The sequence below is a fragment of the Castanea sativa genome, chromosome 7, assembly GCF_040712315.1.
Source record: "Castanea sativa cultivar Marrone di Chiusa Pesio chromosome 7, ASM4071231v1".
Classification (NCBI taxonomy): Eukaryota; Viridiplantae; Streptophyta; class Magnoliopsida; order Fagales; family Fagaceae; genus Castanea; species Castanea sativa.
Genome location: NC_134019.1, coordinates 39,839,966 through 39,855,672, shown reverse-complemented (window position 1 = coordinate 39,855,672; position 15,707 = coordinate 39,839,966). Strand labels below are relative to the sequence as shown.

General features: G+C 32.9%; 1 protein-coding gene and 1 long non-coding RNA gene across 2 annotated transcripts; both read right to left on the bottom strand.

The window, feature by feature from the left end:
- Positions 1-1,936: 1,936 nt before the first annotated feature.
- LOC142644634 (uncharacterized) lies at positions 1,937-6,188 on the bottom strand. Its single transcript, XM_075819211.1, has 2 exons — positions 3,274-6,188; positions 1,937-2,383 (listed from the first exon to the last, which is right to left on the bottom strand). The coding sequence occupies exon 1, from the start codon at positions 5,868-5,870 to the stop codon at positions 5,019-5,021; it is 852 nt and encodes a 283-aa protein (XP_075675326.1). The 5' UTR covers positions 5,871-6,188; the 3' UTR covers positions 1,937-2,383; positions 3,274-5,018.
- Positions 6,189-6,444: 256 nt separating this feature from the next.
- Positions 6,445-9,702, bottom strand: LOC142642643 (uncharacterized). Its single transcript, XR_012845698.1, has 3 exons — positions 9,384-9,702; positions 8,026-8,087; positions 6,445-6,706 (listed from the first exon to the last, which is right to left on the bottom strand). It is a non-coding gene; the product is annotated as an uncharacterized LOC142642643 (long non-coding RNA).
- Positions 9,703-15,707: the final 6,005 nt, after the last annotated feature.

Genomic DNA, 15,707 nt, shown 5'->3' with positions numbered 1-15,707 from the left:
CAAGGATTTTGGTACCACCATGCAGAGCCAAAGTACTTGATGCTTGTATATTGGATTCCTAAAATTGATCATACTCTTCTTGCAAATGCCACACACCGAGTGGGTATTGGTGCATCCGTCATGAATAAGAAAAGAGAGGTATTTTCTTGCAACGTATCATTAGAATGTCATCCTCTCTTTATAGCTGGTTTTGCCTTGCTACTAGAAGTTTCACATTTAGGGTCCGTTTGGTTGGGAGGATGAAAAAGTGAGAGATTAGAAAATATTTTAGTTTTTCTCATTAGTGTTTGGTTGGGAGGGTGGAAAAGTGGTGGGATGGAAAACTTTTTTGTTTGGTTGAAAATAAATTTTGTATAAATTTATCATTATGTCTCTATTAAATAATACAAAAAGTAACACATTATACTTTAAAAAAAATTGTGTATATATGGACACTTAATAAACATATGATTGTCTAGAAAAAATAAACTTACGAGAAAATAAAAAGAAGAAGAAAGCTACACATCCAAAAAAAATCAAAGAAAAAAAGAAAAAGAAAAAGAAAAAGAAAATGAAAAGAAGCCCACTTGTCCAGAAAAAATCAAAGGGAAGAAAAAGGCTAACACGTTAGTTAGTAACAAAAAAGAAAAAGAAAATAAAAGAGGAAAGCCAACATGTTAGTTAGTAACAGAAAAAGAAAGAAAAGGGAAGCCAACATGTTGGGACTTAGGGGTGAATTCCAAGGTAAGGGGTATTTTTGGAAGCTCATTTTATGAGCTTCTCCCTCCCAATTTTCTCTCCAATTTGGAGAGAAAACTTTTTGAAGGGCTTGGGGAGAAAACACCTAAGCCCTACTGTTTATTTTCATTCTTTCCCATCCAACCAAACACACTCCAAAAAAGTTTTTCTTCCTATCTTCTCTTCAAAGTTTTCCATCCACCCTATTTCACCTCCAAACAAACACACCCTTAAGATTGATTTTATGGATACAATTTTTTTGAAACCTCCCAAATCATATGCAATATGAATTTATGGTTACAATTGATTTGAAACTCAAATCAAATGCAATTTGATTTTATGGTTCTAATTGTTCTTTGCTTTTGTGGGCTAGTACCTGTTCATTGTTCCAATTGATCTGACAATCCTATTTCTAAGTTTGATAAATGCAATCATATGGCCTAATATGTTAGTCGAATTGTATTTTGGCATTGATTTTTGTGTGTAAATAAACAATGTGATAGAGAACATCTTGGTACAATGTCTAGCAGTCAATCATACAATGGTTACAGTAGTGAGGTACGAGAGTGTAGATGCAAACTTCCAGCAGTTGTGATCACATCAAAGACTAATAAGAATCCAGGGAGATAGTTTTGGAGATGTCCAAATTATAAGGTAAGTAGTTCGTATCCAACTTGTAATGGTATTTTTTTATGTGTTTTGAGTAATATGTTTACCATAATTATAATTTGCAGCAGGAGCACAAATGCGATTACTTTGAATGGAAGAAGAAAACAATGCAGGAAAAAGATATATGATAGAGATGTAACAATGGAAGAAAACTACTATATGGTGCTATGTATGTGTTGTGTGCATATTTTTTATTTCAGTCTTCATACTTAGTGTAGACAAGCAAATTAGGTCTAACAAAAGAATGTACTTGCCATAATTTTATAATCTTGTTATGAAGAAATGTGTATGGACATGTAATGATGTAATGTGAGTTCTTCCTATATAATTCAATGTTAGTTCTTTTTTTTTATTTTTTATTTTATACAAGATAGAATTTCTACTCTAGCCTAATCTAAGTGTATATGTGTGTATGAAGCTCTTTCCTGGAGACTTGAACCCCGGCCTTTACCCCCACACCCCACAAGCATTTATACTTGTGGAATGACTACCGCACCAAGGGTCCGCGGTGGTAATGTTAGTTCTTTTAAATGAAAGATTTTGTATAGCAAGGACCACATTTATTGTACAATTATTGCAGTGGACAATTGCTAAAGATGATATATATTGCTAGTCCATTCCAATGTGTCGTGAATTATTTTTCTAACTTGTGCATAAGCTCTTTCATAGTATGAAGGGATTTTGGTCATGGAAGCATGAGTTGCATGGACAACTAGATTGAGTTAGTAGAGAGCGATTTTGAAAAAGAAAGAAAAATTGTTGGATTAGACCATAGTCTTTGAGATTACTTTCAAAATGATACCATTGATCCGTAGGTATCAAAATTCCTGATTCTTGTGCATAGTATGACTTATCAACACCCTTCTTTCCTAATTTATTAATGAAATTGAACAAACCTTGGAATTCACCATGCTCAATAAGTATTTCAAGAATGTTCAAATATTAATCCCCTGTACAATATATCTGTCCTTTTAGTAATCATCTTTGGCTGAATAACCTGTAATAATAAACCGTAGGAAATCAACACAAACCATATTTCAGTTAACAAGATTTCAATCCAATTTGCTTTTCAGCAAGTCAACTAGTTACCTGTGTCCCAAATATTTAAACCTTATGACAATATGTTAATCCAACATTTAATAATTTTAGTGGAAATATGAACAGTAACTAAGTTCACAACTTCTAGTGGATTTTGGAAAGAACAAAATATGCATAAGACATGTCCAAATTCAGGTTCCAAAACATGCATAAGACATGTCCAAATTCAAGAACCAAAACATAACCTGTCTATTAATTGACCTTAACATCACAAACTAAATTCATTGCTCAACTTTGTTCAAAAACCTACCTTGCCTTTTAGCTTTAACATCACAAAATAAATTCAATATTAGTATACTTCCTTCAAAAACTAGATTATCTTAATAGTTTGACAATAACATCACAAAATGAAAGCCATGATAAGAGTTTGACATCACAAAATAAAAGCAAACCAAAGACATGAAATTTCAACTCCTATACATAACCGCCTTGCCTTTTGGCTTTAATATCACAAATTAAATTCAATATTAGTCTACTTCCTTCAAAAACTAAATTGTCTTAATAGTTCGGCAATAACATCACATAATTATAGCAGCGTGACAATTTTTGGCCAATTACATAACAAACTACATGCCTAAGTTCTGAAGTATTGTTGCTAGAATTAATTAAGTTCTGCTACTTTGTGACTATTAAAATTTCTGCAACTTTGTTGACTACCATCAACTCCTGTTCTAAATCTCTTCAAGTTCTCCTTAATGTTGGCAGCTTGAATGCGAAAAGTACATAGAAATTAGAAGTTGACAGCAAAAAGATGATATATATACACACACACACACATATCACACATACATTGCTTTATTGGCTGCTAGATGCACCGTCTACTTGCACTTTAAATCTCATGAAGTGCTCCTTGTTAGTTGCCGTCTTGTCTTTGCCATTTTCAATTGATGCCTTGCCTTTGCTCTGAGAAGTTGCTTGTCCTGGTGGTCTTTGATTACTCTTGCAGGTCCTTTTGTTATGCCCCAATTGATGACAATGTACACATTTTAAAATTGTTTGATTCCTCTTCATCCTGTAAGGGTTATGAACTTTATCTTTATCCTTTCTTCTTCTATCAATCTTAGGCCTCCCTAGATGAATTTTATGGATTGGAGGAAGTATTGCATCTCCATCTATGTCCGGCCACAAATCAGGACCACTGCATGGTTGAATGAGATGCAAATATAAAGCAATATATGTATCCTTCTTATAGAGGTCATGCACATAATCCTCGGCCCATTCTTTCCCGAAAGCTATTACATCCACTGCATGCTTACAAGGGATCCCATTCAAATCCTAGTTGTTGCAAGCACATGAACATTTCTCCACATCAACCACAAACTGCTTGCCATAACTATTCACCTCCCACCTCATCCCACTTGACCAAATAGATTTGCAATCAATGCTAGTCTCTTTATATTTCTCAAATTTTTGTTGGATCTTGTGACAAATAGGGCCTTGATACTTAGCCATTGAACCCATATTCTTACAGATCCTAACCATGAGATATCTTCTAATGGTTTCAAGCATATTGACCAATGGCTTTTCTCTTGCTTCCACGATATTCAAATTAAAAGTCTCACAAATGTTATTTAACAACATATCACACTTTGGATAATAGGGGAAAGCATTCCTACCCCTTAGCTCATCACAAGCTTCCTTGCTCACTATTTCCATTTGCTTCATATAACTTTCGAATGCTACTCTTGTTAATGACTTGGCTTCACCCCACATCAAGTCCTTTAACTCCTTTCCTTGATGGTTCTTCTTAAAGTTATCAAACAAATGCCTCACACAGAATCTATTGTATGTGTCTAGGAACACGTAAGCTAAAGCAGGTAGTAAACCTTTCTGTTGATCTGAAATAAAGCACCATCCATGGTGTCTCATAGGCCCTATAACACCTATTAAATTCTCCAAAAACCATGTAAGTCTCCTTATTTTCTGCCTTAGCAATAGCATACGCAATTGGGTACATACCATTGTTTCCACCTATACCCACAATTGCTAGAAGTTGGCTAGCAACTACATCCTTCAAATGACAAGCGTCTAAGCTTATCAATGGTTTACAATGATGAACAAATCTCCTTTTACATGCAGCTAAGCAGACAGACCCTCTTGAAATTATGACTAGGGACAACAATTGTGACTTTAGCTATGGTACTTGAGTTAGATCTTCTCAACGCCGCACAGTAGCACCTTACCTTGGAGTATTGCTCACAATAGTCCCTTCTTACCATGCCTCTAGCAATGTTTCTAGCTCTATATGCCTTCGACAAGGCAAGTTCCACATTAACATCCTGCTCCACTACAACTACCAAATCCTTAGCTTGAAAATAAATAATTGTCCAAAATTGGTCAATATACTTTTCTGCCACCCAATGTGCATAAACTTGCCTTCTATGGAAAGACCTATTGCATGTATGAGTATCATATAACACACTAATTCAGAAGTTTGCCTTCTTATCCTTACCTGCAGACACCTTCCAAGTACAACCTTCAACACATTTATACCTCACCCTAGACTTCTCATTTTTTAACAACTTGATGCCATATCAATGCTTCAACTTGTAAGCACGTGCAAACTCTTTGAATTGTTTGTTGTCCTTAAAAGACATCCCTAACACAAATTTAGGATCATTTAAGTATTCAAGTTTGAACTGAAGTAATTTTTTCTTTTGCTCACCATTAGAATTGTTGGGAGAATGCAACTCATCCGAGGATGCATAGTTGGATCCACTTGAAATTTCATCCAACCGCCAATTGAAAAGAGTTAGGACTAGATCTAGGTGGGATAAAGATTGGTTTGCAAAATTAGGTTGGTGTGACACTGGATGGTTGGAAAATATGGGCTCTTGTGAGGGCTGACCGTTATGGGTTATAGTGGGTTGAAAAGTGTTGCCGTCAACCTCATATAAAGTAATTTCATATAACTTTTCATTGGTTGGTTCATCATAGTCAGAGTCATACCATTCATAATCCACATCTCCCACGACACCATTCCCTTCATCAACCAAATTACCACTCTCCTTAAACTCATCATCAGCAAGAGCCTCATCTCCACCCTCCACATCAACTTCATTATCATCACCATCAGCGTCATCAACATCCACCTCCTCCACACCAACACCACAACTCACCAAATTCGCAACATCAACAACACTAACATCCTTGACTAATAATTTTTGCTGAACAGGGGTTGCATGTTCTACATAAATGTCTATTTTATGATCAATGGGATCAAGACACTTAAATAGTTCCTGAGTATTAGCATCAATGGACAAATATGTTAGGCCATTGTTAAGATCCAACCCAAGCACAAGAAAATAAAACTGGTCATAATCCAATACCCCGAACTCCGCACAATAATACTTAACCTCAAGTATAGAAAAGCAATTTGAATCCATATTTTCATACACTTTCACCTTACCACCTATATACTTCCTCTTCTTAACTGAGTGGTACAATACTCTGTTCTAGTGAAGAAATAGTGTAAAATTTTGATTAAGCATCTTTACTGTGAAAGTATTAAATTAAAAAGTCAACAAACTCCGTTCTAGTGAAAAATAGTGTAAAATTCTGACCAAGCATCTTAACTATGAAAGTATTAAATTAAAAAGTCAACAAACAATACAAGTGTTTTAATTGACAAAGACAATTTAAGTACCGCACACACCAAAATATCATAAGAAAAATATAGTGCTAACTTCTAAGTACCCCACACAACAAACAACACAGCAAATAATTAGTGGGGACCAAGTTATTTCAAAACAATAAAATTGCATGTGAAGATGTTTTGCAAACAAAAAAATAATGTATATTATCCACACATTATCCACACAAAAAGAGAAAAAAAGTCTAACATAAAGTAGATTATGTCACGACCCAAACCCGATACTCGGATTTGTGACTATGACCAGCATGCTAATATCAAGCTTAAACCTGATATTAACAAGAACCAACTTAACGTTTAACAAAAACTTTTATAAAAGCTTCCCTCTTTCTTTTCATTTTTGTTTCTTTACTTAAAAGAATAACATAATCCACCGGTTACTCAATTTCTGAATTTCACATAATACATCTCTTAATACTTTAAGGTACACAACTTTCATTAGATCCTAAAATACACAGTACTACAAAGCTAAACATCAAAAGCTAATTTGGGATCTATACTTTTAAAACTAAAACAAGCTCCTTCCAAAACTCGACTAAGGCTCCCTCTGCTCCAAAATAAAACCTGTGACTGAAAGGGTGGAAGGGGTGAGCTACACAGTTCAGTAAGGGTAAGATACATAAGAATTTAATAAAAATGCATGTAAATCAAATCATTTCATTTTATAAATGTTCAGATAGAAGAACTTCTTTTCATGCATAGTATTTTATATTATTCATAATAATAACGTATGCGTTTTTCATAGAAAATAATTGTTCTCATTTTTCTTATCAGATTAATATTACCAAAACCTTTCGGATTGAATTTCTTTCGTTTCTTACAAAGTCAAAAAATATAATATTGATTGTTTAAAAATCATCTACATACATACATATATATATATGTCTATATATATATATATATATATATATATTCTTGCTACAAAATAATCATTTTAACTTAAATCAGATAATTGGTAACTTTGTCTTAAACTAGAAACATTTTAACAAATAAAAAGACTTTACTTTATAAGCTTCTTCTCGTAAAATATTCTAACTTTCATAGTCATAAAACTTAACGTTTTATAAAGAGCAGATATCTAATAATTTTTTTAACGTAAACTTGTACTTTCATTAGAAGCTTTATCTTTACAAGACGCTAAAACCTTTTCATCAGATTCTTTATCTTTAAAACACAACAAAACTTCAGAAACTTTTCTCTTTAAAGAACAGCTTTTCTTTTCATCATAAACTTATTTTCATGAGAGCTTTTAACTTTACATAATGCATTTAAACTAATCATTCTCTCATGATCAATAAAATAATATAGCTGTTCATAATATATTGGTTAGTCTATATCTAATAAATCTGTACTTATTTGGGAGGCTTCTAGCACCACTGTGCTAGGCATCCAGTATTCCTCACAATGCTAGGTATTCTTGGGATCACATCATAATACATATCTATCAACCATGGGGTAGGTTAACTTCCTCCACGAGTTGGCTGTAACCAACAAGGGCGGGTACAGCAGAGCTAGTCCTACTTTTAATGGCCAATCAGAATACATTTTCCATGGAAAGCCAGTAATTAAACCCCTACTGGCAGAGTTCAGATTATCAGAGGACATAACCCGAAAACATTTCATACTTATACATCATACTGAAAATTCTTATTTTTCATCACATTTCATAATAATAGCATTTCCATTCTTTTCTTTAAACATCATGTTCGTGGAATTAGTAATGACATCAATATGCTTAAATCATATACATAAGGTTTTGAAAGCCCACGAACACATCTTTGTCTAAAACATGATTATATGTCATATTTCTGATCAAAAGCCTTTTAATGCATCATATACTTTAAAATAACCTCATGACTTACCAAATGCTCATATAACTTATCCCTTACCTGCAAGCAGAGGAATCAAGAGCCTACAGTCGAAGGAGCTTAGACTTGAGTACTGGTATTTCCTAAACCAAATATCAAAACTTATTATTATCAATTATACCTTAAAATAAACTTACACATTCATCACAAAGTCTATCTCTTAAAATCAAGGAAGTCCTAATCCCACCTCAAAGAGGTTCCCCAAACACAAGATACATTCATCAACACCATAATGTACTAAACTAAAGAGAAACCCACATTCTCATATTAATATCATATCTCTAGAAGAGTCAAATTCATTTCAAAAGGTTCTTTGAGAATAGGGTAATAAAGCATGCATAAACATAAAATCTTTTAAGCATAGTCATGTAACCATATACACTCACATGACAATATACAACCCATTAAACAATACAACTTCATAAAAATAACAATCGGATGATTTAGAACCCCTCTTTTGAGTACCAAACCTTGAACCAAGTTATAAAAAATTTATCTATGATCTAGACATACTAAATGATGAGCATAATAAATTATAGCTCAAATCATTCACCCTAACTTTAGAATTAAATCCTCAAAGTTAGGCATGTCCCTTACTGTTCATTGTTTTTATTCCAGCAGCATATGCCTCATTTGTAAAATACAAATGAGCCATCTAAACACATCCAATTCTCATGAAATTTTACAGAGCCACTCATCTGGATGTCTAGTAAAAACCGTATCAATTTAGGAGTCAAAGCATAAAACCATAATTTACTAAAAATCGTACAAGGAAACATGCTCAAATCTGTCCTGGCAGAAATTCATGCAACTTAGAAACTAAACCATTAATTTTATGTTGATCCAAATTCTGTGAGACCACTTCCATAACAACCATATGTGTCTTAGAATTCATAGGAATTATCCCTAGAACCCAAATTCACTGTATATGATTTAATACACAATTTACCATGTGTAAACACAAAATCTGTCACAGTGACAGCTTTGAAACGTTTTTCTTATAAATTCACAAACAATTATCAAACGATGGTATTTTCGTATGGGGATTTTTATACAATCATTAGACATGTTATAAAACACTTATATACAGTCATTTAACCATTTAGAGCAAAATAAAATGCAACAAAAATCCCAGCAGTAACATCAAAAGTACTCATCCCAACTTTTTCTTACTTCCTTACTCATATACAATCATTAATTTGTAAAAACCCTAATTTATCTTCAACAAACCATCAACACGATTTCAAAGCTTCTTAAAACAGCATATAAATATAAATTTATAAGTTCATGATTTCCTAATTTCAGAAACCACAAATACCATTACCAAAAATTCCATGAAGAAACTATGGATTCTAAGGTGAGAGTAGCTAGACCCTTACCAATTTTTTGGTTCTTGAGAGAAAAATAGAAGTGGAATCACTCTTGCATGAAAGGATTTCCCTTTCCTAGTGGCTGGACCCGAAAGTATGAGAGGTAGAGAGCTTGAAAGAGTCTTTGATTTTCTAGTTTCTTTGAGAGAGTATGAACAAGAAACTACATGGAACTTATCCTTCTTTTTGAGGTGTTGACCGTGGGTTTGAGATAAAAGACTTAAGAGAGCTTCTAGCTCTTTCTTTAAGAGAAAAGAGAGTAAAGTGAGGTGATTTTCTGATTTGTGTGGATCCGTGGGAAATAGAGAAGGCTTCTTGGAAATTCTAGTGTCTTGAGAAAAGTTAAAGAAACTAGGTGGAGCTTGTTGATTGCATGGAAGGCCAAGTCTTGGTCTTTGGGGTTTGTCAATATGCATGATACTTTAGCTTTATGTGTGTTGAATTTCTATTGGTTGCATGTGTGGGTGGAAATTTCCACCATAACAACTCATGCATCACACATAATTAAAACACCAACTATGTATGTAATAACTTAAACCACTTAAAATAGTTTTGTACATACTTGGTGTATATATATATATATATATATAAAATACAATTAGCTATTTAATTATTTATAATCTTTACAATTATTATCCAAAAACATTATAAAATAATATATTTATAAAATACTCTTATATTAATTATAGAAAGAAAGTGGCTTAAGATAATAATTAACCACTTAAACACATAGTTAACTATAAAATTAGGTCGGAGTGTTACAGATTATCCCAAAGCATTTAACCTCACCTATCAGTCAACAAAGTCCAAAATAAACAAACAAAATGAAACAAAAATATTCTTCAACAGAAAAGGTCACCAACTTTATATAACACAACACAATCTAGCACAAAATTCATTGTTCAGCTACTAGTTATACCCAAAAAAACACAAAAGTTAAAAAGAGTTATATCATCACTTATCCAAAACTATACTTGGCTGGAGTTGAAGCTAGAGCTAAAGGAGTACACACTAGCTCGCCGGAGTGGACCCTAGGCTATCATGAAATATTTCTATCTTGGTCTCAATCTCAGATTCTCTCTCTCTCTCTCTCTCTCTCTCTCTCTCAAATCTCGGTTTCTCTATCTTGGTTTCTCTCTCTCTCAATCTCAGTTTCTCAATTTCGGGTTCTCTCTCTCAATCTCGGGTTCTTTCTCTTAATCTCACTTCAAACTACTACCGACTCAAACCTCTTCTTTTCCCCCAAATTTCTCAGTTTAGGTCTATTGATTGTGTTTCTATTTTGTGTTTTGATTTCAGGTAAGGGGAATGACGTCGTTCCCCTAATTGTTTTCTTCTTCTTTTTTTATTTATTTTTTATAACACTTTTTTTTTAATTACGAAATTTCTTAAAAAAAAAAAGAAGAAATGAGCCAAAATGGCGTCATTTGGATCACTTAACAGAGAAAACTAATAGATGTCTAACAGAATACTACATATACAGAAATTGAAAGTTAGAAGACTGAAATGATAAAATCGAAAGTTAGAGGACTGAAATGACAAAAGTTGAAAGTTAGAGAGTCAATTTTAGATTTTTGCCTTAAATATATCAAGGACTTGGTGTAAAGTTCTTATTCACACACTCCAACCATATTAAATTTTTATAAATAAAAGAACAAGAATTAATACACAAAATTACACCCTCATTAAAACTTTTCCTATTATAATCCAAGAATGAAAATGCATATAATTAGAAGAGTAGTGCATTTTCAAATTATATGCATTTTCAAATTATAATTAGAAGAGTAGTGCATATAATTATGCATAGTGGGTTCCAATTAGCTCAACTTGGTGAAGTCTTTGATGGTTGAATAAAAGATCTAGGATTCAATCCCTACCTACACCAAAGCCTGATTAATGTCTTGGTCTGATGATAAAGAGCTATCATTAAATCATCGAGAGCGGACGCCATAAGTTGAAACTCTCTAAAAAAAATGCATTATACTTTTACTTATTCTTAAAACTAATTATAACTTATCAATCATGATATGACCATCACTTTTCACTACTATGACTCTACATTTTCTTGAACCTAAATGTAACTTATAATATAAAAAATACGTGTAATACAAACACCTTGGTGGAGACACCATTTATTTATTTTTAGTTTACACTTTGAAAGCTCGGATTTACGTAAATACACACGAGCTTGTTTAGACCTCCAAATAAAAATTACGGCTAGATAGCTTTTACACTAACTTATATCAAGTGCGGAACAAGAGTAAAAAGCGCAAACAACCGTTATCACTACCCTAAGCCATAGTCATCCATTATCAATAATATAAAGTAAAGCTTAAGAGTAGAGAAAAGAGATGCAAACACAAAATAACACCGAGACGTGTTATTGAAGAGGAAATCGAAGTACTCGGCGAAAAACCTCATCACGACCCTCTAAGTTGAAATCAATCCACTAGAGAATAAAGTTGGAGTACATGAATAACAAAAGACCCTTCAAGCCTAGTCTACCCCATGTACATGAGCCCTCCAAGCTCCTGCTACCAACTGGCTTCTCGGAACCTTGTCTTCTCTAACTTTCCGGATCCCGCAATTCAGCCCGATTGCATCCGCCAATGAATGGCTCCTTCCAATACTTTCCAACAGAACCAAAATCTTACCTGACACTCAGAATGGGTGTGGTAAGTGTTTGGGGGCTATCAACCTCTCAAGGATATAGAGATGGAGAGGTAGGAGTTGAGAAAAACTACAAAGAAATGTGTAGATGATTGTGGGTATAACAATCTCTAACTCTCAAGTGTATTTTCTAGGGTTTTCTCTCTGAAAAGCACTCCTTGCAATTTGTGGGTAATGAGGGTATTTATAGTGTAGGTAAAGACTTGGTAAAGCAAAACATAACATTTTGCCAAACAGAATATTTCGCGAGTACTTTGTGGGATGGCCTTTGTCTCGAGACACTCGTGAGACTCTCTAGCCTGACATGATTTCTCATCTTCCAATCATGTGCTTTATACGTGGCTCTTTCGCGGGTAAGCTTCTTGCGAGACACTCGCGAAATCCACTTATTCATCCTTTTAAGCTTAAGTCTTCACACTCTCTCACACTCATCCCTTACAATTAAAAACCCACATACATACAGGGAAATATGGTTGAAGAAATTACAATTAAATTTGGCACGGAATTAAAACTAACATAAAATAGTTATAAATTACAACTATACACACTTGCCCAAAAAAATCTCATTCTACCACTAATTCATATTTGTTTGCTAATGTGGTATGCAAAGCTAGGTTGAAGGGTCTAGTTACTTTCCTATTTAGAGAACCATGTCATTTTTATCAACTTCAAGAGGAAGAGATAAAAAAGCTCTTAACAAAGGGTTTTTTTTCCTCTTTCTTTTTGTTTTGTATAAAATTTTACATGCAAGTGATTTTCTTGATATAAGTTTTTTTTTTTTTTTTTTTTTTTTATGGTATACCAACTTTCTCTATATGGTACCAAATTTAACTTGAATAAAACCTTTAACAGATACATAGAATCAAAGACACATGCATAATAATTTAGTTAAAAATATTAATCTAATAACAAATTTGATTTATGTTACTTTAACAACAAACCATTTTTCATAATATTGCAATACATTATTACTTATCACATATTATGGTTTTACATCACTTTCTTATTATAATAATTATTAATTTTTTTGAGTTATGTTTGCTAATTACATATCAGCATTGGGTTCACTTTCGTCCAATTTGGTCCATATAGGTCCTATTCGGTCTATTCTATTAATTTGGTTTACTTTGGTCCTATTCGGTCCATTTTTGTCCAATTTACTCCATCTAGTCCATTTTGGTCCATAAGGTCTACTTCGGTCAATTCTGTCCAATTTGGCCTATATGGTCCATTTTGGTCGATCTAGTTCACTTTGGTCAATTTTGGTCCAATTCAGTCTATTTGGTCTAATTTGGTCCACTTTTGTCCATTTTGGTAATGCTTTGTCTAGAGTTTTGTGTAGAAAGATGAGTTGTTCCTTATCTAATGTTCACCATTTTTTTTTATCTATCAAACTGAGCAACAAAAATTATAGCTACCGGAAAACTATAGTACAAAAGGTTCTCATGAGACTTATCTCTTACAATATATGTGAGTACCACACATATAGTCCCACATATGAGAGAGAAGACTCATGTAATCTCATGCCGGTAAGTATCTTTATAGTTTGAACCCAACAACGTACCCTTCCATAATCCATACTATAATCCCTGTATCTACCTAACTATAGTAGAAAAGGTTTTCATGAGACTTATCACTTACAATATATGCGAGTACCACACATATAGTCCCACATATAAGAGAGAAGACTCATGTAATCTCATGCCTGTAAGTATCTTTTTTAGATAGGTAGATATAGGATTATAGTATGGATTATGGATATGGTGCAATACCCACTGGGTGCAATTACTCTTATCCCTCTTACATAAATTTTTACAATTCTTAACTTTTAACTTCAACTTTTTAACTTCAACTTTTTAACTATATTTCTACTTTTTGTATTTAATGGTTGAAATTGAAAGTCTCTTTTTTCAACCTTGAATCTCAACCATCCATTACTAATGCGGATATATAAATTTGTACCAATGAAAAAATTGGTCTCACTTTTATGAATCGTAATGTGAAATAATCAAAGACGGTCATATCCTTAGTTAATATTATTTTTTCCTTTTAAAAAAAGCATCCCTTTTTTTTAATGAAAAACTTCAGTTAATTAGAATGAATATTCTTGCAGGTAAAAGCTTATTGTTGCGTTTTATTTAGGCATACACGTACGCCCCACGGACCTTAGAAAATGAGTTGGATAAAGCGTATAACACAAGATATGCTCCCACCGGCCACCGCTGTCTTCTGGGAAACGCAACAAAAACCTAGGTCACTTCCAAGGTTAATATGGCAACATTTCTGGCATTTTCACTTGTGACATTGAGAAGCGGCAAAGTTAATTTGGCTTTGGCAGTATTTTCACTTGGCGTTGAGAAGTGGCAAAGTTTTGCATTGGCAGTATTTTCCCTTTCTCTTCTATATATTAGAGTTCTGATGACAGAGGTTCATATTAATTAAATTGGAAGCTCTCATCCCTTTCTCTTAGAGCTAAGTTCATATAACTCCTTCAAAACAAAAATTCTTGCTTTCGTAGGTGCTCATGAATTTACTCTCCGGAGGTAAGTTTGGTTTATTTTTGTGCTTAGCGTATCATATAGTAGCATGTTCCTTCAAGTTCAAATTGTTACAAATATTAATCCAATTCCATAATGGGCTATAAATAAATCTCTTAATCACGATTTATCTACTTGAGATAATAGTCCACAATATACATCATTCATTTTACAAGAAGTTTAGGTACATAAAAAATTTATAATTTTTTTTCACAACTGTTGATAGGGTCTATTACAATTAGTATATAATAAGATTAGTATATAATAAAAATCTTATAAAAGGGGGACTCATGTAAAAATAATATTACTCCAATTACAAATTATCATCTCAACAAATTATAGGAAAATATTATGAAAATAGTTATGTCCTTGAAATATTTCATACATAACGTGCAATAAAGGGTGATTTTATTATGCATCTAAGTATCATCAATAATCAAAATATGATCTCCCATAAATATTTTCATCTATCTAAATTGTTTTACTTATTGCATGCCAATACTTATGTAATTACTTGATATACATACCATTTCAACTTCTACTTTTTCAGCATTTTAGTCCAACCCCTAGAATATTAGTTCAAGTGCTTTTTTTTTTTTTTTTTGTCTTTTTTCTTTTTTGGTGAATAAGTGATTAATTTCTTCAAAGGAATGGAGATTGATGTTTCCCTCTTGATTTTTAATTTCAGATGTGGAATTTAGCTTTGACAGAGTTACTAGCAACAACCTTCCATGTGTTCATGATGAAACATATCCAACAACTCTTTTTTGGTGCCAATCGTGGTTGTTTGATTATAATTCAGTTCGTGATTGGAGTCTTGTACACTTTAAACTAAAAATTGGTTAAGTGTTTGATACCTTTTTGTTGTTTTCATGATATTTTGTTAGTTTTAAGTTGGATCTAGGCTCGGGAGTAATTATTTTTAAGAGACTTCAATTATCTTCAATATGAGCTTGAATTCATCCCGATTTAACTGTTGAATATTTTGTCAAAATCAAATTGACTGTGGTCAAACTTGCGGAAATTGTTTAAAAATATGGAATTGCGTGTAAAATGAGGAAATTTAATGTTAAATTACCGATTGTTCCAAAAGGTTAAATTATTGGAATATGGTAAATATAATCAT